Below are 23,426 nucleotides of genomic sequence, written 5' to 3'. Positions count from 1 at the left end.
GCCAAACTCATTAGTCAACAGAGCCAAATATCAACAGTACAATGATTGAAATTTCTCTTGAGAGCCAATTTTTTTTTAAACTTAAACTTCTAATGTCACTTATTCAAAATATACTTGCCCAAACCATGGTATTTTGTGAAAGAGCCACACTCAAGGGGCCAAAGAGGTGTATGTAGCTCAAGAGCCACAGTTTGCCGACCACTGAGCTAGGGGAAGCAATCCTATTCTTAGACTTGATTTTTGTCATAAACAAGTGGATTTGAATTATATCAAACCAATATACATTTTGAATGAAATGTCTCTTTATTCCTACTAACACATTCTACCTTAAAGCTTATGATGTATAATCTATACTAATAAAAGGGTAATATGCTAATTAGACCAGATGTCTTCTTGACATCCATCCAGATGTCCTTCCACATAAAGCCACAGTGGCAGGGGCTGAGCCCGAGGTGGTTAGGGTGACCATGCCAGCAGGGGAGGGCAGTTAGGGGCCACCAGGCTGGCAGAGAGAGGCAGGTAGGGGTGATCAGGTAGGCAGGGGAGCAGTTAGGGGTGATCAGGCCAGCAGGGGAGCAGTTAGGGGTGATCAGGTCAGCAGGCAGAAGTGGTTAGGGGCTATCAGGCAGGCAAGGCAGAGGCAGTTAGGGGTGATCAGGCAGGCAGGCAGGCAGGTGAGCAGTCAGGAGCCAGCAGTTCCGGACTGTGAGAAGGATGTCCGAATGCTGGTTTAGGTCTGATTTCTGTGGAGTTCTGAATTGGAGAGGGTGCAGGCTGGGCTGAGGGACCCCCCCACCCCCCCCCACCCCCACCCTAAATGCACAAATCTCATGCACCAGGTCTCTAGTCTATATAATAAAAGCCTAAGTGACTATTATGGCAGATCGACTGAAATGACCAGTTACTATGATGTGTACTGACCACCAGGGGCAGATGCTCAATGCAGCAGCTGCTCCCTGGTGGCCAGTGTGCTCCCAAAGGGGGAGCAGCCTCTCAGCCGGAAGCCAGGCTCACAGCTGGTGAGTATAGCTGTGGTGGCAGGAGCCTCCCTGCCTCCACGGCAGCACTAAGGAGCAGTGAAACAGTGGCAAGGAGTGAGCAGGCGATAGTAAAGGGTAAGAGATCCCAGATTGTGAGAGGGATGTCCAACTGCTGGCTTAGGCTTGGGATTGGGCCTAAGCCAGCAGTCGGACATCCTCTGAGGGCTCCTGGACTGCGAGAGGGTGCAGGCCAGCCTGAGGGACATGCCCCTGTCCCTGTGCACAAATTTTGTGCACTGGGCCTCTAGTTTTATAACAATATGCACACACTATGCATTCAATAGAAACATCTCTTTCAAGAAACAGAAAATAGATTCTAGAGTTCTGAGTTCTTACTCAATCTCTAACACTGCATTTTGTAAATATATGCATTTATGTTCTTTATAGCTTTCCTTCATTTTAAAAAATAAATGTTATTAGTTTCTTGTAGTTCCTAATTTAGAAATGGAAAAGCAGCTAGTGAAACATATTCTACACAAATAATAATAAATATCTGTAGGTCCATAGATTTGAAATACCAGAAAGTTCAGTATGACTGACTTCAGATCTGGACAACTAAAAGAATAGCAAGGGGGGTTGCACAATGACAAATTCCTAAGTGGGACCTGTTATTATTTTTATTTCCAGGCAAATGACTTTTCAACAAAGTAGGTGGATCTGGCATAGGGTCACATCTATAGACTTCAGGGCTCGATACAGCTTCCATGGACAAATGCCCATAGGACCATGACTCAAAACCACCCTTCTGGATGAGGTGTTCATAATTGAAGAACACATGGAGATTCCATAGTAAAGTTTCACACTGTGTATTTAATCTATTTTAATACAAAGTAAAAATTACTGTTTGAAGGGTTCTGTTCCATAAATTTGAATCCTTACTTCCAAATCCTCTTTCTTAATACTACCTTTAACATTATTTTAAAATTTGTTCTACTTTCTGTTACTCCAAAAACAGCATCATGTTCATTGTAATACTGTTTCCAGAACATCCAAAATAAACAAGCTTCTTGACTCTTAGGAGCCATTTGTAAAGCCTGAAATGTGTCATTTTGATCAGTCTCCCTCCCCTCCCTCCTGCTGTCTGTAATCATATTTGGCAAGTTCCACTGTGTGCTGTCCTATGACACTGCTACAAACCACCGTTTTCTGGAGATCTGAATAGAGAGATTTGGCATGCTTTGGGATCTCCAATGGAACAATGACCAAAGATAGGCAAGTACATATAAGAGACATAAGAAAATTCCAAGAATGTCACTATAGTTCAGCCAGCCTGGCCTTCTTGCCATTCCTCACACACTCCAGGCATGCTCTTGCCTCTGGTCTTTGCACCTGGACATTCCTTTGGCTGGGAACGTTTCATTCCTACACTTCCGCATGGCTGACTCTGTTACCTTCCGCAAGTCTTTGCTCCTATATCTGGACCAACCATTTTGCAACACCCCCTCTCAGTTCCTGGCATTTCCTAATGTGAGAAATGGCACACCTGTCCACATTTTAAATGATGGGCTAGGAAACAGAAGCATGGCAAAAATGAGACTTTTAATAACAGTCTCGAGAGGGGGCACCCATTGTACAGGTGGGACTGGGAACATAGCCTATTTATTTAGTCCCTCCTCCAATTCCTCATTGGCTGAATACTATTTGGTCACCTATTCCCTAAAGGTCGCCTAGGTCTTACTATCTCCCATTGGGTTAAAAAAAAAAAAAAAGGGCTCGGACCTTCTCTGCTTGCCTCCACCTCTCTTTGCCTCGGGGAGTCTTCCTAGGACATGTGCTGTCAGCCATGTGTATAGCTCATACCCGCCCGCCACCCCCACATCCTGTTTGCTCTGGGAAACTCAGTAATGGCCTGACCACATGCTGTTTCTTTTCTATGAAAATGAATCTTAGAGGCATTCTTCCTACTCTAACCCCATCACTGCTTTACTTTACTCACCATCTTAAGTATGTTTATTTGCTTTTTGTCTCTTTCCCTTCACTAGAATGTGAGTTCTGTGAGGGCGGTGATTTTGAGCCTCGTATTTCCTGATGTTTCCTCAATGCCGATAACAACATAGGAGAGGCAGTTAATACACACTTGAATGATTGTTGAATCCTCATTGCAAGATGACTTACATCCTCACCTCATCTCAGAGAAATAGATAGTTACTCCCCTCTTGTTCATTTCACAGCCATGGACACTCTCAGGCACGGTTTAAGCAGCTCTGCTGTTAAATACCACACTCCCACAGGTCTGCCACAGGCACCGGGAAAATATAGATGGTGTTTCCCTCTGCGCTTGTGATGTTCAGCAATATATGTTTGTGCTTATCGTATGGGCCAAAGTGTGTCTAATAAATACTTGAGAGGAACCAGGGATAGAGAGTTATAAAAACCCCTCTCTACACTGTGAGAATCACTGCATGGTTTGAGATAAGATGAATCATTTTCCTCTTGAACCCAAATCTAAATGAATGTTCCAATGGAAGTTAGAGTCCCAGTTTCACTCCACATAGCCAGAGGACTCAGAGATAGGTCATTCAATGCCTGAACCTACCTCAACTGATTTGAAAGTGTCTCTACCATGCATGTCAAACTCACGGCTGGCGGCCCATGTCCCCCCGTGCTTGCTATCCCATACATTCATTCAAAATGGTGCATTTTTTAATATTAATGAACATCTTTATTGATTTATTGCACAGCACACACCAAACAAATTCATGTATTCCCTAGAACAGAGGTCGGCAAGCCACATGTGGCTCTTTGGCCCCTTGAGTGTGGCTCTTCCACAAAATACAACGGCATGGGCGAGTCTATTTTGAAGAAGTTTAAGTTTAAAAAATTTGGCTCTCCAAAGAAATTTCAATCATTGTACTGTTGATATTTGGCTCTGTTGACTAATGAGTTTGCCGACCACTGCCCTAGAATGCAGCAGTAACTAAACTTGCAAACTTTGCTTTGACAAACTTGGGTACAGAGACATTTATAAGAAAATAGAATATACGGAGAAAATTTTAACCTAAAACAATACAAGTACTCTGACTCTGTTAAAATAACTGGTACTGAATTTTTAGCCAACAACTTGACATTTTCAGAAAAAATATCAGAATGATTGAGTCTGGAGTAAACCAAACCCAATGACAGTTGAAATTTACAAAAAATTGTTTCAAGTGTTGCCCTCATGCGTGGCAAAAACCCTCCCTAGGCAGGCGCTGCTTTGGAAGAAGTAATATTTTAGTCTGATTCATCAGATGAAGGAGGGGCGTACTTCTGAACCCACTCCTCCATTCAGTGTTTGTGTACTGGGAGAAGGTGGCAGACACCCAGCTGGGCTGCAGAATTAGCCACTAGAGCCATCTGTTCAGGGAAGGAAGAAACTCACTATGGAGGCCAAGGGTCTCTGAATAATATCTTTTGATTATTCTAGGAGGAGATGAAAATCAGTAACAGCAATAACATTGAGTTTAAAATATATTAATATTTAATAATAAATAACTTGAAAAATTTTGTCAATTTTTTGGAACTAATTCTGGGAGTTGTGCTTAAACTGAGATACATCTCTTTTAAAATATATTTTTTATTGATTTCAGAGAGGAAAGAAGAGGAAGAGAATGATAGAAATATCAATGATGAAAGAAAATCACTGATGGGCTGTCTCCTGCATAGTTCCCATTCTGAGCCCGAAACTCAGGCACATGCCTGGACCAGGAATGGAACCGTGACCTCCAGGTTTATAGGTAGACACTCAACTACTGAGCAACACCAGCTAGAAAAGGTATCTCACTTTTAATTAAGTACTATAAAGACTAACTATCCACAAAAAAACACAAAAAAACACAAAAAAAAACCCACAGAAAAACATACACAACCATCATCTTCAGATAAACATTGTCACATTTCATATCAAGTAAGAATGATTTACTATCTTCAAGTTAAGTAGTAAAAATTATTTCTGGACCAAAAATATGTAATCATTTATTTTTCTTTAGTTAATTTAATAAAGTCATAATCCTATTATAAAAATAAATTCCATGCTAGGCCGGTGTGACTCAGTGGTTGAGAGTGGACCTATGAACCAGGTGGTCACAGTTTGATTACCGGACAGGACATAAACCCCGGTTGCAGGCTCAAGACCAAGGAGGCAGCCAATAAATGATTCTCTCTCATAACTGATGTTTTTATTTATCTCTTCATTTCCCCTCCTCTCTGAAATCGTTAAAAATATACTTTAAAATAAATAAATAAAAATAAATTCCCTGGTGAGTACAGTTGGTTCACATAATGGAGTGCTGACTAAAACAATGGTGTCAGAGAAAAAACTTTAGATGGAGAGTAGAAGGAAATTCATTTGCCTATTAATTTTAATGTACTAAGCTCACTAAACTTGATAGCAGGGATCTAAAGCCTCTTTTTGCTCTAGAGTTTACAGATTGTTCTCATTATTATGAGCTCAATCTAATCTTTCTATTCTTGGTTGGAATTGAACTTGAAGAAACAGTAAATAGTCAAATTTGATTAGGATCAACATGCCACTGCTATCTCTGGGATGTTCAACTGCAGTACACATGGCCATTATTGATTGACATAAATTAATTAGATGGGTAACATTGAGAAATATCTATTCCTATCTTGTTTCTAAAAACCAAGGAACATATCAACAGTATCCTCCAAAATAATAACAACTCTGCTCCTCCTACCCTTGAAATTTGACATAAAACACCCAGAAGAAATCTAAACTATCTTTATGAACACCAACAGTTCTGGAGTGAAAAACATCTTACCATCATAACCTTGACTTTGTATTGAAGCATTTTAAATTTTGTTTATAGATACGAATATGAAGCAACTTAAAAAATGCAGAACAAGCCTTGAGTTTCATGTCTTACAGTTCATACTTTAGCAAGCACACCACCATGCTTTTGCCAAAGAAATTTTAACACGTATGAAAATATGTGCCTGCTTTTCTAAGGCAATACTTTCTGAAGTTCTCCCAAGTGTTTCTATGAACATGAAACCACTAGATTCTTTTAAGTTCTCAAATTACACATGTCTGCTTTAAAACAACATTGTAAGAGATAGAAAATCATCATCCACTTACCCAGGAGACATTTTTTCCCTTAGGTGCCTTTTGCATGGCAACATGCAGTACGGAGATGGCCAGAAACAGTGGCACCAACATGGAAAATCCAATGGAATATATTCCAAATGTCTTTGTCACCCAAACGCCAAAAGTCCCTTCGTTTGCCAGCCATAGACATCATAAGCAACAATGAAGATAGCCTTCAAGTAACCCAGTTTTTTTCTCGGTACTAAGCATGTGAAGACATACATAATCACTCAGGATACAGAAGCTACAACATGTGTATCATTTACATATCCATAAAATCCAAAGTGGAGTCTTTCCTTAAAAAAATGAAACTTGAATCCATGTGGAGATATCCAAAACCACGGAGGAATTCCTCTTTCAGTCACTAAACTGCCATTCCCAATCACTCCCGGAGCTTTAGTAAGAAGCTTGGTGGGGAGAGCTTACAATTCCTTGGAAAAGAAACGAATGAAAGCAAGTAGCAGGTGGGAGCCTTCAGGTTAGCTGCTGGTGGCATCCATCTTAGGAGGCGCCCGACTCCAGGGCTGCCCAGAGAATAAAGAGAATGCAGAGCTCAGTTTCAATAAATAATACATAGTCTCAGGTACAATGTGTACCTGGAAGTGCCTTCTGCGCAGCCTCCCGCCGAGGGCATCACTCTCTCTGCTGACCCAGGGGCTCCCAGTGCACCTGTTGTTGGTGAACTGCTCGGAGAAAAGCTGGTCTCCTACCAACCAGTCCCGTTTGTTTATAAGGTAAAGAGAAACAGAAGCCCCAGAGGGGAGGAAATTAGACGCCCCAGATGGAAAAGCAAGGCTGGGAATCAGAGTTGGCTCTTTTCCCTTTGTGTCTGTGTCCTTGCATCCCATTTCTCTTCCCCCCTGTCAATCTAGATTAACTAAGCAGATCCAGGCTAAATTCTGCTACTATCAGTAGTGATTAGTGTGAGTTGATGAAATCGGATTATACAGGCGGACCTCTGCCTCCTCCCTCGGGCAAGCAACACCATGAGATTGGAAAGCCTGGTGTCCTTCTCTTCGCCAGACTGGAACTTTCTGGAAGGTTCTGTCAGAGGGAATATGCTAACAAAAGAAAAGCTTGCCACCTGACACTACGCATATACAAACAGAGGTGGCAGGGACCATATATTCCAGTTTGTTTTTGTGTGTTTTTTTTTTTTTTTTCAAATTCCTTTTTTTTTTCCAGATTGAAAGTTAAATTACTATAAAAGAAATGCACAGGATTTCCCCATTTCATTGTGTGTGTTTTTACCTAGAAAGCTGCCCAATTTTTGCAAAAATTAAGGTTATGGGAGGTTACAGAAGGGGCTGGGCATAGGCAATCACTTTCATGTAGCATCTATTATATACCAGGCACAACGAAAGGGAATTTACATATACTGTACTCAAGTTCAAGCAATCTGGGAAGAAGGTATTAATATCAATACATTACAAGGGGAGGAAATAACTATTTAGAGATGTTTAGGACCTCTCAATGAAGATCTATTGGCCCAAAGGAATGCTTTTTAGACTCTTCACTTTTTGAAACCAAATGGCATCATCAGGATATTTTTCTTTGCGTCTTTCCCAATTAACAATATATATATATATATTTGTATATGTATTTAAGTACCACATGTTTCCATTGTCTAAGAATCCTCTGGAATTATGGTTCCTACTTAATTTAAAAATAAAAATCCTTTGGATTAAATTTGATAAATTATATAACACTAGAGACCTGGTGCACAAATTTGTGCACTAGTGAGGTCCCTCGGCCTGGCCTGAGGGATCAGGCTGAAACTGGCTCTCCAACATCCCCAAAGGGGTCCTGAATTGCAAAAGGGTGAAGGATGAGGGACCCCAACAGTGCATGATGGGGGCCGGAGAGGTAGGAGGCAGGTTGGCCAGCCAGGAAGGGATTATGGGAGGGCTCCAGGGCATGTCGGGCCTCTCTCACTCAGTCCCGATCAGCTGGACCCCAGCAGCAAGCTAATCTACTGGTTGGAGAATCTGCCCCCTGGTGGTCAGTGTATGTCATAATGAGTGAGTGAGCTACCTTAGCATATCATTAGCATATTTTGCTTTGATTGGTTGAATGGATGACTGAATGACCAAATACTTAGCATATTAGGCTTTTATTATTTAGAACTAAAAAGAAGCTACACAGTTGACCACAAAAATATCAGTGCTGCAGGCAAAGAGCCTACAAGATGAATAATTTTGGCTATACTTTCAGCATATATAGTTATTAATAATAGTCAATATTAATTGAAAAATACTACTAGTATATGGTACCTTTTTAAAATTTTACTTAGGAAAAAAAACACAATCTCACGAGGTTTATTTAAAATGACTTTGGTAGAGGCAGTTTTAATTAACATTAAAACTTTAAAAACCATGATGTACAATAAAAATTACAGATATGAACTGAATTTTCAACCAATTTAAAATCAGAGGAAAAATTAAAATAGACATCAAAGTGGAGATAGAAAGAATTGTAAAATTATACTATAGAGCAACCATATTCAAAACAGCATGGTATTGGCAGAAAAACAGATACACGGACCAATGGAACAGAAATGACAGCCCAGAAATAAAACCACATGTATATGGGATAATAATATTTTTAAAGGAGCCAAAAAACACACAATGGAGAAAAGAAAGGTTCTTCAATAAATGGTGCTAATAAAATTGGAAAGCCACATGCTAAAGAATGAAACTAGACTACAGTTTGTCTCATGTACAAAAATTAATTCAAAATGGATCAAAGATCTAAATATAAGAGCCAAAACAATAAATTATATACTAGAAAACATAGATACTAAACTCATGGGCCTTGGTTTTAGAGAAGATTTTATAAATTTGACCTCAAAGGTAAGGGAAATAAAGGCAAAAATGAGTGAATGGGACTATATCAAACTAAAAAAGTTCTACATAGCAAAAGAAATTACCAACAAAACAAAAAAGTAATCAACCAAATGGGAAAATATATTTGCAAAGGGGTTAATATCCAATAGAATATCTCAAAAAAAATGTATATACACTTTAACAGCTGATAGCTCAATTTTGAAAATGGAATATATTTCAATAAACACTGCCTTCATAATTATTCAAAGTGTGTATTGATATATATACATTTTTGGGGACACCATATATAACTCAACACCAAACAACAAACAATATAATTAAAAAATGGGCAGAGGACCTGAGCAGCCAGCTCTCCCAAAAAGATATACAAAGGCAAACAGATATATTAAAAGATGCTCAATATCACTAGCTATTAGGGAAATGCAAAAAAAACAAAACCCAAAAAACAAAACAAAACCAAAGGCAACAACATTGATGGATCTAGAGGGTATTATGCTAAGTAAAATAAGTCAGACAGAGGAAGACAAATGCCATATGATTTCACTTATATTTGGTATCTTAAACAACAACAACAAACAAATTATCTACTGATGTGTAACAAACTATCTCCCAAAATAATGGCTTGAGGTAAAATTTATATCTTTTGGCTGTGTGGGTTCATTGGGCTCAAATGGGCAGTTTCCATTTGGGGGCTCTGACGTGGTGATAGCTAGGTAGCTGCAGGGGCTGACTCATCTGAAGATGTCTAGGTTGCACATCAAGATGACTCATTCACATGGCTGGCCATTGATGCTGGCTGTGAACTGGAAGCTTAGCTGAGACTGGTGACCACAAGAAAACATGTGACTTTCTATGTGGCTGAAGCATTTAGGTTCTGAGACAGTATAACAAGGGCAAGCATTCCAAGAAACTCTGGGGGATATTAGATTCTTACCTAGCCTTGAAAATCACACAGCATCGCCTCTACTGTGTTATACTTGTTAAAAGTGAGTCACAGGACCTACTAAGATTCAGAGGGTTGAGGAATGGGGGGGCGGGAATATAAGAACATGAATACTGGTTCTTATGGCTCATGAGAGCAGAGAGAAGCATCTGTGGATACCAGCTACAACTATGGAAAACTACTATAACCATTCAGGTGAAGGACTGAGCATAATTCTGTAGTTGGTTAGCCTGGGACTGCTGACTGCTAGTCAGATCTGTCTCCAATTTAGCTAGTTATTTAGCTAATTATTTCTTAAAAAGCCCCAAATGAATTCCTTTCAGATGCATTTCTTATTTTGGTCTTAAATAAGTAAACATGAGGCCAAATATGATTTAGTTCTCCCTTGTTCCCCATCATCTCTAAAAATGTAACTACCCTCATTCAGTTCCTCCAATAAGCAGTCTTTCTTGAAGATGAGATTCATTATATATGCTTTTTGTCTTTATATCCTTCCTATTTCAAGGACAAAGCATGCTGCCTAGTATTGTGGTCAGCAAACTGTGGCTCTTGAGCCACATGTGGCTCTTTGGCCCCTTGAGGGTGGCTCTTCCACAAAATACCATGGCCTGGGAGAGTCTATTTTGAAGAAGTGACATTAGAAGTTGTTTAAGTTTAAAAAATTAGGCTCTCAAAAGAGTACATAGCAGTTTCTCCAAAAGGATCTAACACTTGTCATCATCATAAAAATAAGATGTGCAAACATATCCTGGCCGTTGGAAGAGGCTGGAGAAATAAAGCAGACATTGTCATCAATAAGAACTCACATGGCAAACCTTCTGTGTCTGGTTTCTAGGGAGAGAATGATTCTGTTTCATATCCATTGAAGTGAATAAAGCATTGCCCTTTAGTGCATGTGTTTGCAATAAAGGAACTGAATTTTATTGTGTCCAAATGTTCTTGATCCCATTGATCAAGAGTATTTTAGCAGATTAATCTCTTAATTGACCTTTTAGCAGAATTTTAAAAATTGGAAAATATAGTTAAGTGAATTAATAAGTTAGACTTTAAGCAGGGGGCGGGGCACTTAAAAGTAATTCCTTGTGCCGTCAATATAGGTCTTTCAGTGCTGAGTACTTACAAAAAATTCCACAAAGCACCATCGCATTGAGTTAACAAGTCTTCCTGATAACCTGCAAGGCAAGTACTATCACTCCACTTTTCAGGAAATGGAGACTCAGAGAGTTTAAGTGACCCCTGGCAAGAAACAGCTTTGACCATCTAAGTCTGATGTCAACACCTGCCTGCTTGGTGGGTCTATCTTTCAGTTATTACAAGAACAACTGACCAGTTATTACAACCCAGGAAGGGACCTGAAACAGGTCTGTAGCCTCTCATTCCCTCAATCCACCTTTGATTTCAGCCACAACTTCAATTTACTCTGTGTCCTACTTCGAGCCCAAGCCTTGCAACCTTCCACTCTCTGCCCCAGGGTCTTAGGGTCTGCGAACATCCCCTCAGTCCATCAGCAAGCCCAGTAACGAGAGGGGACTCATCGCCCATAGAGTCAGTTCTCAGTGACTGGGGCACAGAAGCTGATAAACAAATTCTCAGAACTGCCATCCTTAGAGTGGATTATTCTTGGAGGTTTGCATACCCTTCTCAGGGGTACCTGGTGCTATCTAGCTTGTTTTGCCTACAACCTTGATGATTTTTTAAAATATGGCTTTTTCGCCTTCCCTATCTCCCAGAGACTACCAGTCCAGTAAACTACCTGCATTGAGTCCTTGTCTCAGCATCTGCTTTTTTTTTTTTTCCCTTGGGGGGGGGGCGCGGTACAAAATATGTTATAATTGGACATACCCACTCATGGAGAGAATGAAGTATACACTCCAAACCTGAGAGTTCACTGAGTTCCTTGGCAGTTCCCGAGCAGCTATAATTCTCACACCCAGGCCCTTTGGTTATTTCACTAGTTAGACTGATCCCCTTGAAGCTAAGTGCTTTGACTTTCAGACTTGGTTCTCATATTGCATCTAAATGGCTGCCCAGCATTTAACAGGTGCTCAATTAGTACTTGCTGATTAAGTGGTTTTCCTTCTTTCAAGTATTCTCTAAAACCCAATGGTTGGCAAACTCATTAGTCAACAGAGCCAAATATCAACAGTAACAACAATTGAAATTTCTCTTGAGAGCCAAATTTTTTTAAACTTAAACTTCTTCTAACGCCACTTCTTCAAAATAGACTCGCCCAGGCCGTGGTATTTTGTGGAAGAGCCACACTCAAGGGGCCAAAGAGCCGCATGTGGCTTGCGAGCCGCAGTTTGCCGACCACGGATCTAACCTATTAAAAATGCAAGCAGTCTGTTCCTCAGTGAGTCCCTCATAGGCAATTTTCTCTGACTAAACAAAAAGTGCTTTATTCTAAACTCCAGCTATCCAGCACTGTTGAGTGTTATTGTGTATGGACATGTGTACACTTAACGATCAGAAACACTCAAATAAAGGTGGAGTAAGCGTGGCAAAGAGATCACAGATTTGGAGTCAGACAGACCAGGGTTGAATCCTGACTCCAGTTACCACATATGGAAACTGGGCACAGTAATTAACTTTATTGGACCCGTTTCCTCTTCCACATAAAGACCCTGCCGACATCTACATCTCAGGGCTTTGGTGAACACTGTATGTAGTCATGTGGAAAGCATGTAGATACTAAAGCACACAGCAGCTCAGTACGTGGGATCTTTCTGCGCTAGTTCTTGGTCTTCATGGTGTATTTATTATGCTATCAATATATAAGCCTGTTTGAGTCTTAGATTTCTCTTTTCTAAGGGAAGGATAATTAACTTTCAAGTTTACCTAATACGGCTGAAGCCAAAATAAAATAAAACCATACGTGTGCAAGTTACCTGTGATTTGCAAAAGGAATGACAGGTGGTGGATGAGGTAAAGATGAAACTGCTGTGTGCAGCTGTGTGCTCTGTGCACTGCACAGAGACCTAGCCAAAGGGTGATCTGGGGGGGAAATCATAAGAGGCTGCATTTGCCTGTTGGAGGTACAGTTTTCTAATTTTTCGCAAAGAGAGTCCTTCTGCTTATGTGCACTGAAAGGCCTTAAGGACTAGCAGAGGCCCTAAGTGTAATGAATAAAATAATAGACTCCTCAGGCTCAAACCCTGGCTCTGGCATTAACTAGTTCAGCTGTGAGCACAGTCCCTCTGTGCTTCAGTTAATGTGTCAAAGAAAAGGTTTTCCATAGTACTCATAGGTCATGAGGATTACATCCATTCATATAACTCACATTATAATTGAAATGAAGACATGTCAACGGTGGTGAAATGACACACAGTATTAATATTTCAAAAGAGAGTTTAGGTCTATTCAAAACCAATGTATTTATACACGTTTTGGAAAAAGATCCAATTAGCAATGTATACATTCATTTTTCTGGATTTTTGGTGAATATAATGAGTAAATTAATGAACCACTGAAACACACAAGTTATAAAAACTTAGCTCTGATTATTTGAAACAGCTGTCAGAATGTGTTCTGTTTAACAGGAAATTGTTTTGTGTAGCTCAAGCCAGGGCCACTAGTACCAATGACTTTGAAGACCTGTCTGTATTTAGTTTAGATCAATCTGAGGTGGTTTTTTAAAATTTACTTTTGTATACTTAAATTGACTTTGTCACTTACAAATAGATACCCAACTATCGTACAAAAATCTCTGTTGCATTCATATTTTAGATACCTGGAGGAAAAAAATCCTTTTGGGAAGAAAATACAATCCACCCAGGATTATGGTAAATTCACTTATTTGTTTGTTCATCCAGCATATATTAAATGTATTTTTTTGCCTTTCCAACCTGAGCCTGAATATGCCTAATAGGTTGTCTAAAATTCTGTCAACAGGTCACATTTCTTATTAGAATTTATTATTCTATGGTGACTTGTCAACTTAAATGCTGACCCCTGTTGGGTTATAAATTTTTCAAGGGTGAGAAGCATATTCATTATTTTAATATATAATACTGTACACATTGTATTAAAAAATGTTGGCTGAAATGATAATACAAGCATCTGCCAAGTGAACGTCAAAGACACACCCACGGAGAACACACTGCAGTAATCCAACCCAGAGAGGACAAGGACATGGAGAGTGCCATGGAACAGTGACTTTCTTGTTTTGTTTGTTTAATATATTTTAATAGCAAACTTAAAAGGCACAGCACGGAAGACAGAGAACATAAATCAGTGACTTCTTAAGCAAGGGTCTCACCACAGCATCCTGACCCCTGGAGGGAGTCATCAACAATGACTTATCATTAAACAACAGTCACAAAGCCCTTTTCTGGCTCATTCTGACTGCATCTTGGGAGAGGAGGGGAGAAAGGGCAAAGTGGGGGTGGGGAGTCAAGGGGGGAGGGGCTGCCTGAACTTCCTCCAGGAAGAACAGAACATTTGTTTTCACCTACTCTGGGACAGCTTTCAAAAAGACAGCCAAAGCCATTCAGATTTCATTTATTTGGCCAACCGCTAAATTTAAAATGTCCTTGATAAGAAAAGGGCAAAGGAATGGCTATAGTGAGGATTGGTGAGATTTGCAAGTATCTGCCATTTCAACCAAAATATACCAGAGATTTTATTTTAAAAAAAACAAAAACTGTTTTCAGGGTCAATTAACCCAAAATATGTTGTAAAAAACAAAATGACTATCTTTGGCTACTTCATCCACCTTCTATCTCCATTTCCTCTATTACAAATAAAAATCTCACCTAAATAAACAGTATTTTATTATTAGAAACAGGAAAAATGAGAATCACTGTATTTATGTTCCATTTTCTTTTCCTTCTCTCAATAGCTCCTATCACCTAGACTCATCCTTTCACTACCGCATCTCAAGACTACGTAAGAGTGTGGTCTCCTTGACTTTCCCATTCAGTCCAACCACCCAACCACCTAGTGTCTTCCTTGAGTGCCTCTATTTATGTCACTGTAGATTTTTTTTTTTTTTAATCACCAATAGAGCACCTTCTTATTTCTTACCACACTGAGTCTCAATCCCAATATGGTTGTGATGTAGCAGTTACATGAGTATGCTTAAAATAAATCTATGTAGCCCTAGCCAGTTTGCTCAGTGGACTAAAGGGATCCTGGTTCGATTCCAATCAAGGGCACATACTCTGGTTGTGGGCTCGATCCTCAGTAGGGGGCATGCAGGAGGCATCTAATCAATGATTTTCTGTCATCATTGATGTTTCTCTCTCTCTTTCTCTTCCTCTCCCTTCCTCTCTGAAATGAATAAAAATATATTTTATAAATAAAAAATAAATCTATGTAGTAATAGCAATATTATTTAGAAACATTGGTACACAGATTTTTAGATGTTAGCCAGAAAATATCAATTTCTGGATAGGACTAAGGATACTTAAATATAAGATTTGAGCCAAAATTTATGCATAAATGGCCACATTATAGCTGGTTATTCAAAACTAGTTCCCAGACAAATTTCTGTAGATGATCTACCTAAGTAAACATAACAGTTTGAGGATATGAAAGCAACAAGTTTTGTCTGTCTGTCTATTTGTTTTAATGAAATAGATGCTGTTTTATTCTAGGTACAAACTATAACTTTATTGAGGAAAAAACTATCGGATTCATTCTTATATCCCCAAAAATAGTAGAGTATCTAACATGTGCTAGGTGCTAAGTAAATTTTGAATATATTAATAAACCTAAACATCATTAAGCTAAAAATTAAATGTTTATTAAGCATGAGATGCTTTATGCATTGTTTTATGAACTTCTGCATATATATTTAACCTCTATCTTATATTGGTATGTCATTCACATCATTTAAGTTTATGCTAACAGTTGGCATTCACTTTCGTCTCCTTGGTTTTTGCTTGTTTTATTAGACCTTGGGCTATTTTGTTTAAAAGGACAAAAATCGCTCAAGTTCCCTCAAGTGTCACAGCCTTATTTAAAAGGCAAGCATCTGTAGGAACACAGAAAAGCTGAACCATCAGACTTCCGAAAGGCCAGGAACTATTTTAGATCCTTACTTTCTTGCTCCACCATTGACATAGTCTAGTGCTACCTCTAGAGTGCCATCTTCATAGGCCGTGCTCTGGGAAGCTCTGTTTTCTGTGCTCTGAGCCACTGATGATTCTCTCCTTTCCCTGTGTATGCACTCCTTACCACACCACTTCTACTTCCTCCCAGTACACAAAATGTGGGCTTGCCATGACTCCCTATGACTCTGAGTCATCCAGGGCAATTTCTCAGCTCCTGTTCCCAATGGCAACAGATTCTGTCAACTCCCCAAATTCTGTAAAGTGCTTACCCTAATGCAACACGTTTGGCTGCTGTTGGGGTGAGGGGAGCGCAGCCCTTTGCAGCAACAATGGGTTCAGCAATTTCACAAAGAAGGCGACGGGCTGGAAGGTACAGGATGGCACTTCTAATAAGGTTGGCATCATTATTCAATTATTTATTTTACGCTTATTTCAGTTTCACTCTTTGCTTCAAAGTTTAACTTATTATGAAATTTTCTGAGATCATTGTTCTTCGGCCAAAGTTTGTAATAATAGTTCTAATCTTTTCTATCAATATTATATGAAGCTGAATGTCTGATATATTGATGCTATGAATTTATAAGTTTTATTTGAAATTACTACAACATATATTTTAATATTTTAACCCATGGGAATTTATGGAAGACTGGCAGGGAATGAAGAAACATTGAATGATAAGTTCCTGGTTTCATATGAACCAAGTCTCATCATTCTAGTTGCAATTAAGTCCTGAAACCAGAGAAATTGGTTCATATTGCTAGTAAAAACTGATGGTGAAACTTTGCCCTGAAATTTAAAATCTTGAGCTTAGTTGGACTACATGGTAATTTAGAAACAGTAATAAAATATTACATATTGTATCTTTATAAACATTGCTTAAAATGAATGAATGAATGAAACTATTGCATGGGATAATATGAACAGAATTCTTCATGTGCCAATTCATTTATTAGGAGAATAATTGTGTTTACCCTTCCATCTGTTCCTAGAAGCTGATCTCCAAAAACACTGTAGTCTCTTCTATTTCCTTTCTATAAGCCCAACCTTTCCCCTTAATGAAGTTCTGGCATTAATAGGAAAATGTTGAGAAATGAATTCTGATAGCTAGTATTTAGATGGCACATGAGTGCATACATTAGACCCATCAGAACTCTAGCAGTGACCTTAAAGCTACTAGCCTAAAATCGAATCATAGTGAAATTGTAACAACTCCACGTAACTGCCATTTTCTCCAGGTAGCAATGGAGCAGAGATGTCAGAGGGAGATCCTTACCAACTTAACGACTGCATGAAATGCCATGTAGATGCGCATGTCTCATCAAGGGCTTAAAAGGGAGAACAGATAGGAAATATCCAATCAACTCAGGAAAAAGTCTAATGGTCATCTCATTTTTCATGGAGTTGTAAAGTGAACAAAATCCAAATTGGTGCTTTTTAAGAGCATCCTTTAATGTGACTGTACTGCCAATCATGACTAAAGAGGCAGGTTCAACAAAAGAAACAGTGCCAATGAAATAATATAGAAAAAAAAGAAAGAAAAATCAGAGAAATGCCCTCCAGCAGTGATGGCATGTCCCTTTGAAGTGGAGATTCATTTCAAAATTCTATGGGCTTTTCATCTGTAGGAATAAGAATTCTATTTTTAAACATAATGAGCACATTACAATATTACTTATAAAATTTATAATTAAAATTTCAATTTAATGAGCACACTATAGTTATAGAATTAATTCCATGAATCAGTTGCTTCAAGAGGGGTCAACCAAGAGTCTTATAAATAAAAAAATTAAATACCTTTTAATTGATTTAAGAAGGTAAGGGAGAGGGAGAGAGAAATAGAAACTTCAATGGTGAAAGAGAATCGTTGATCAGCTGCCTCTTGCATACCCCCTACTGGAGATTGAGCCTGCAACCTTAGCATGTGCCCTGACCAGGAATCAAACAGTGACCTCTTAGTTCATAGGTTGATGCTCAACCACTGACCCATGCCAAGCAGGCAAAAAGGATAAAATTTTAAAACCAGAAAACTTAACTAAAGTGAAGGTCTGCACTATAAGAAAAAAATATAGAAGGATTTCTCTTTTTATATATTTGTAACCTCATAGGAGGTGAGGGCATGATAAGAGGGAGCTTTAACTCTCTCCCCAGTCATCTTCATTCAGACAAGTGAATTGACAAACCTTGCTAAGCGCCGTTTAATATAAGATTACAAGTTCCAGGGTCTATCTGTATTGCCCCCTTATTCAAATTTGAGGGATATACATTTGTGATTTGGTTTCAGAAACTTCTTATACATCATTAAATCATTTTTAAAGGCATTTTCAGTACTCATTCAGAAAAAAAAGTTCTGAGGTGCTGAGAGTTATATATTGAAACAGTTTTATTTTTTATACTGTTTCACTTCAAGAACCTTCTCTCCCTCCTTTTTTTTTTCTGTAACTGAAATTTATTTCATTCAAGTAAGTGCACAGGTCAATTTATTTTAGCCTAATTAATATTCATCTAAGGAAAGCGGCCAATAGATTTTATCAGTGTAGCCCCATCACACACCATCAACACACATGATATCCTACTTCTTTCTATGACATCAATAATGATTTTATGATTAGATGTTAAGATTCCCAATGGGTAGAACTTTTTAGAAATATAAAACCCACATTATGTCTTTCATAGTAGATATTCACCAGAACGGGGTCTGCTCAGATCTATAGTTCCAACAAGGTCAGTGATGCTCAATAAGAAATAAATGGTATGTTTTCATATGTCTCTTGGCTTTCTGTATGTCCATTTTCAAAAAGTATCTATTTAAGTCGTTTGCCCATTTTTTGATTGGATTATTTATCTCCCTTTTGTTAAGTTGTCTGAGTTCCCTATAAATGTTGGAGATTAAACCATTATCAGAGATAACATTGGCAAATATGTTCTCCCATATGGGCTTTCTTGTTGCTTTGTTGATGTTTTTTGCTGTGCAGACACCTTTTTATTTTGATGTAGTCCCATTTGTTTATTTTTCTCCTTAGTTTCCATTATCCTACGAGCTGTATTGGTAAAAATATTGCTATGACATATGTGTGATATTTTATTGCCTGTGGATTCTTCTAGGATTTTTATGGTTTTCCATCTTACATTTAAGTCCTTTATCCATTTTGAATTTATTTTTGTGTATGGTGTAATTTAGGGTTTAGTTTCTTTCTTTCTTTCTTTTTTTTTTTTTTTTTTTTTTTTTTTTTTTGCATGTATCTGTACAGAACGCCAAGAGACATGTGAAAACATGCCCAAAGTCATTAATCATCTAAGAGATGCAAATCAAAACAACAATTAGGTACCATCTCACACCTGTCAGAATGACTAGCATCAACAAATCAACAAATGACAAATGTTGTCCAGGATGTGGAGAAATAGGAACCCTCATGCACTGCTGGTGGGAATGCAGACTGGTACAGCCACTGTGGAAAACAGTATGGAGTTTCCTCCAAAAAATAAGAAATAGAACTCCCTTTTGACCCAGTAATCCCCATTCTAGGAATATATTCCAAGAAATTAGAAAAATCAATCAGAAAGGATATATGCACCCCTATGTTCATAGCAGCACAATTTACAATAGCTAAGATTTGGAAATAGCCTAAGTGTCCATCAGTAGGCGACTGAAATAAAAACAGTGGAACACCTACACAATGGAATATTACACTGCTATAAAAAAAGAAAGAACTCTTACCATTTGCAACAGCATGGATGGACCTGGAGAACACCATGCTAAGCGAAATAAGACAGCAGGAGAAAGATAAATATCACATGAGCTCACTCATTTGTGGAATATAATGAACAACATAAAATAATGAATAAAAATAGATCCAGAGACATAGAAGCATTGAATTGACAGTCAAACCTCAGAGGAAAGGCAGGAGAGGATGGGAGGGGGAATGAGAGATCAACCAAAGGACTTGTATGCATACATATAGGCATAATCCATGGACACAGACAGTAGGGGTTGAGGGCATGTGCTGAGGGTGGAAGCAGCTGGGAGAGGTTAATGGGAGAAAAGAAAACATATGTAATCCTTTAAACAATAAAAAAATTTAAATTAAAAAATAAAATGATAAAAAAACAAACAATAAATAAATGGTATGAACCAGATATAGCAACAAAAGGTGTGCTTTACAAAGAGTTAAAGAATATATAGCATTCTATTTTAGCTCTTTTATTGTTCTCCCTTCACAGTGTTGCTTAGCTAATTCTATTAACTTTAACTGTAATTCAATATTTGCAATTCAATAAGGTATCAATATTCACTGAAAGCCTGAATGAAATCTTTACTGTCCTCATGAGTTCTTCAAATCAATTCAAACATTCCCTTTTTACTCTTGACACGTTTTTGTTACCAGACACTAATTCTACCGCAAAGGCAATTCTTGATGTTTCCAACAAACTCTATTGTTATCAGCTACCTTTTCCATAATCCCCACTTATGTAACCAAGGGACATCGCCATTGCTAATCTTAAAGATGTTAATGTTGTACTTCACAAGCTTTAAGCACAGGAGAACACGGTTCATTTTTAAAATGGAGGCATCATATTCTATGTGTGTGGTTTCTGTCACCCAGGGTCTTATTGATCTTTCTTTCTATTGTAGAAACAACACTTGGATTTTCCTTTGGGAAATCCTCCTCCTCCATTGCATCTGGCTTGGCAAGAGAGTTGGTCAAATAGTTCTCCCCTGCCCTGGCCTGAGAAGATTAAGCTGGGCTCTTCGGATCCTCTCTCTCAGGGATTTGAACCATGAGTAACTTGACACAAATGGACTTGAGCTGACTCACCTCAGAGGAACACAGAGCTTAACCACAATTGCTGGCACCTAGATCAGGCCTTTCAAATTTCCTTTGATTCTCTGAGCTGTCCTCAAACGAAAGTGTGCCCACAAATCACACTGAGAGAATACTGACAATTAAATAATGAAGATCCAGCCCCAAGCTGACGTTTCTATAGGTTGAGATCAGAGGTGGGGAACCTTTTTTCCTGCCGAGGGCCATTTAAATATTTAAAAATCATCCATGGGCCATACAAAATTATCAGTTCAAAAGTTAGTCCGCTATATTTGGTCAAACATTTAATTAACTCATCCCTAATGCCTTGACCAGACCAAGTGATTTTGCAGACCTTAGTAGGCTCTCAGGCCAGTTCCCCTAGCCTGGGCTAGATGCTTCCCAGGGAACTGCAATTTTTTAAAAAACAAACATCTTAAGAATGTCCATGCTAGTGAGCTAAGGAAAACAGAAACGCTGCTGTAAACAGCCAATAATTCTATGCTTTAAATTAAAACTTGGTGAATTCGAATCACTTCATCTCTTTATAAATCTTTGGAAAATTATTATTAATATAGGGGTGTGTACCCTTGGGGGATAGCAAAGGAGCGAGATTCCAGATTTTTTTAAGATTCCTTTCTTAGCTCCTCCTTCGCTGCCATCCTGCCCTGTCCCCATTCAACTAGACCCTTGAAATCACAAAGAAGCCTCTCTTCCTGACCAGAATCGGTCCTTATCTTTGCAAAAAAAAGCTTGCAATCCATGCTTTTTGACTATCACTTTGTTCTGCAATCTGATACCTGCGCAATAGAACAACCTGACTTTCCCAATAATGAAACAACAAAGAAAAGTCAATGACTGACTCACAAGGGGAAGCTTCACAGACCCAGGGAGACCACTGCGGAAAAGGAAATGGCGAGGCAGAAGCTCCAAGGGGCTCAGTTCCCTGGAGAAGCTAGGAGAAGCTGCTGTGCCCCTTATCTCCTGCTATTCTGAGTTACCGTTTGGAAATCAAAATGGATTATATAAATTATTTATTCCTTTGGTGATGGGGAGAAGAATGGTGATGTGCTCACCACAAAAGTGCAAGGGGGAAAAAAAACAGTAAAAAATAAAAAGAAGAAGAAGAAGCTACTTCTGATGATTCAAACAGAAGACAATTGGCTGTTATCTGAACGTATTACCAAGAAAGAGAACAAACAGAGGAGTGAGGCTCAACGGGAGACAGATCTATTCAGCAGAAAGGTCATCTGGCAGAGAAGGGCTCTAATCCAGCAACAAAAGGCTGACACCTGCCTGAGCCTCCCAGGGGGAAAGATGGTAGGGCAGCTTTTAACACAGATAGCTGTTAAGGCCTTTAATTCAAGGCTTCCCCCCAAATAATCTGGCGGTGTTTCTTATTTTTAAATGACTTAAATATATTTTAAAATATGGGTTGTTGTGAGTGTTTTTTAATTCACTTATTGTGTAACCACTGTTTTTAAGTCAAGTTAGTTTGTGGGTTTTGGTCAAGCTAAGATCTCTTCTGCACTTGAGCAGGTCCTTGCCACGGGTAAATAAACAGGCTCTTGCTTAAGATCTTTGAGAGAAATAAACAGAATATAATCTAAACACTGAAAAGTGGCCTAAAAAGTAAACGATTACATAGTTTCAAACTCTAGGGACAAAATTTATCTTTTAACTTATAAATACTGAGGAGAGACCAAGGAACTTAACTTTATATCATGAAAGTTAGGGGCATGGCACGTGTGTGTGTGTGTGTGTGTGTGTGTGTGTGTGTGTGTGTATACAGATCGTTATGTAATTAACTTAATATAAAATAAAAATTGTATATTGTAATGAGTGGTGGGAACAGAAAAGAATTTGATATTTCTCCAACACCATTCATTCATTAATTCATTCAAGAAATATGTCTTGAGTACTAGCCCCAGGCCAGGCATTCTTGTTGAACAACAGGGATACAACAATGAAAAAGGAACTGGGAGAACTTAGAGTTCAAAGGGGAAGGGGGCCAGAGAGGTTGAGGGGAGAAAGACATTTAAAGGATAATTATGTTAATGTATAGTTAGTGCCACATAGGACCGGGAGCAGCCTCTATGGAGGAGCAGAGGCAAAAGAGCACACTGCTTGCTGGGGAAGTAAATGACATTCGTACACCTAGGACTTCAGAGTGTGAAGGTGCTGAGAGCCAAGGCCCAGGAGACAAAGGGCGGAAGGTGGGGGCTTGGTAAAGAAGTACCTTGTGGCATGTTGATCAGATTGGATTTATATTCTCAGAAAATGGGACTCCACGAGGGTTTTGAGCAAAAAATTAACATCATTGCATTTGAGAAGAATCACAATAGTGGCTGCCATGTGGAGAATGGATTGTTAAGGAATTAAGACTAAGACAGGGAGACCATCAGGAGGCGGCCGCAGGAGCTTGGAAGGAAGGAGCTGAAGCCTGGGCCTGGGTGTAGGTAAATGGAAGAGAAAGGAGGACAAATTCCAGAGCTCTTGAGGGGGAAGTGACCAAACACGATGACAGATTGGATCTGAGGTTCAGGGAGGGGACGAGGACTCTGTTCTGGCTAGAACTGCTGGGAGTATAAAGATGCCATTTAATCTGACCAGCAAAACGGGGACAGATACAGGTTTTGGTGGGAGAGTGGAAGAG

At 38.9% G+C, this 23,426-nt stretch overlaps 1 protein-coding gene across 4 annotated transcripts in view; it reads right to left on the bottom strand.

Annotated features, from left to right (window-relative positions):
* Positions 1 to 23,426, bottom strand: part of CACNB2 (calcium voltage-gated channel auxiliary subunit beta 2) — a 357,975-nt gene that overhangs the window by 218,032 nt on the left and 116,517 nt on the right. Inside the window, exon 1 of one of the 4 annotated variants that reach the window (XM_084868416.1) lies at positions 6,118 to 6,613. The exons of the other annotated variants lie outside the window; for them this stretch is intronic. Coding sequence (XP_084724542.1) covers positions 6,118 to 6,198 — 81 coding nt within the window. The 5' untranslated portion in view covers positions 6,199 to 6,613. Of the gene's footprint in view, positions 1 to 6,117; positions 6,614 to 23,426 lie in introns of those variants that run through there. 4 annotated transcript variants of the gene reach the window in all.

The sequence above is a fragment of the Pipistrellus hanaki genome (genome assembly GCF_964339955.1).
Source record: "Pipistrellus hanaki genome assembly, chromosome: 1".
NCBI classification, from domain to species: Eukaryota; Metazoa; Chordata; class Mammalia; order Chiroptera; family Vespertilionidae; genus Pipistrellus; species Pipistrellus hanaki.
The sequence above is the reverse complement of the archived record's forward strand: the minus strand, read 5'-3'. Positions and strand labels throughout refer to the sequence as shown.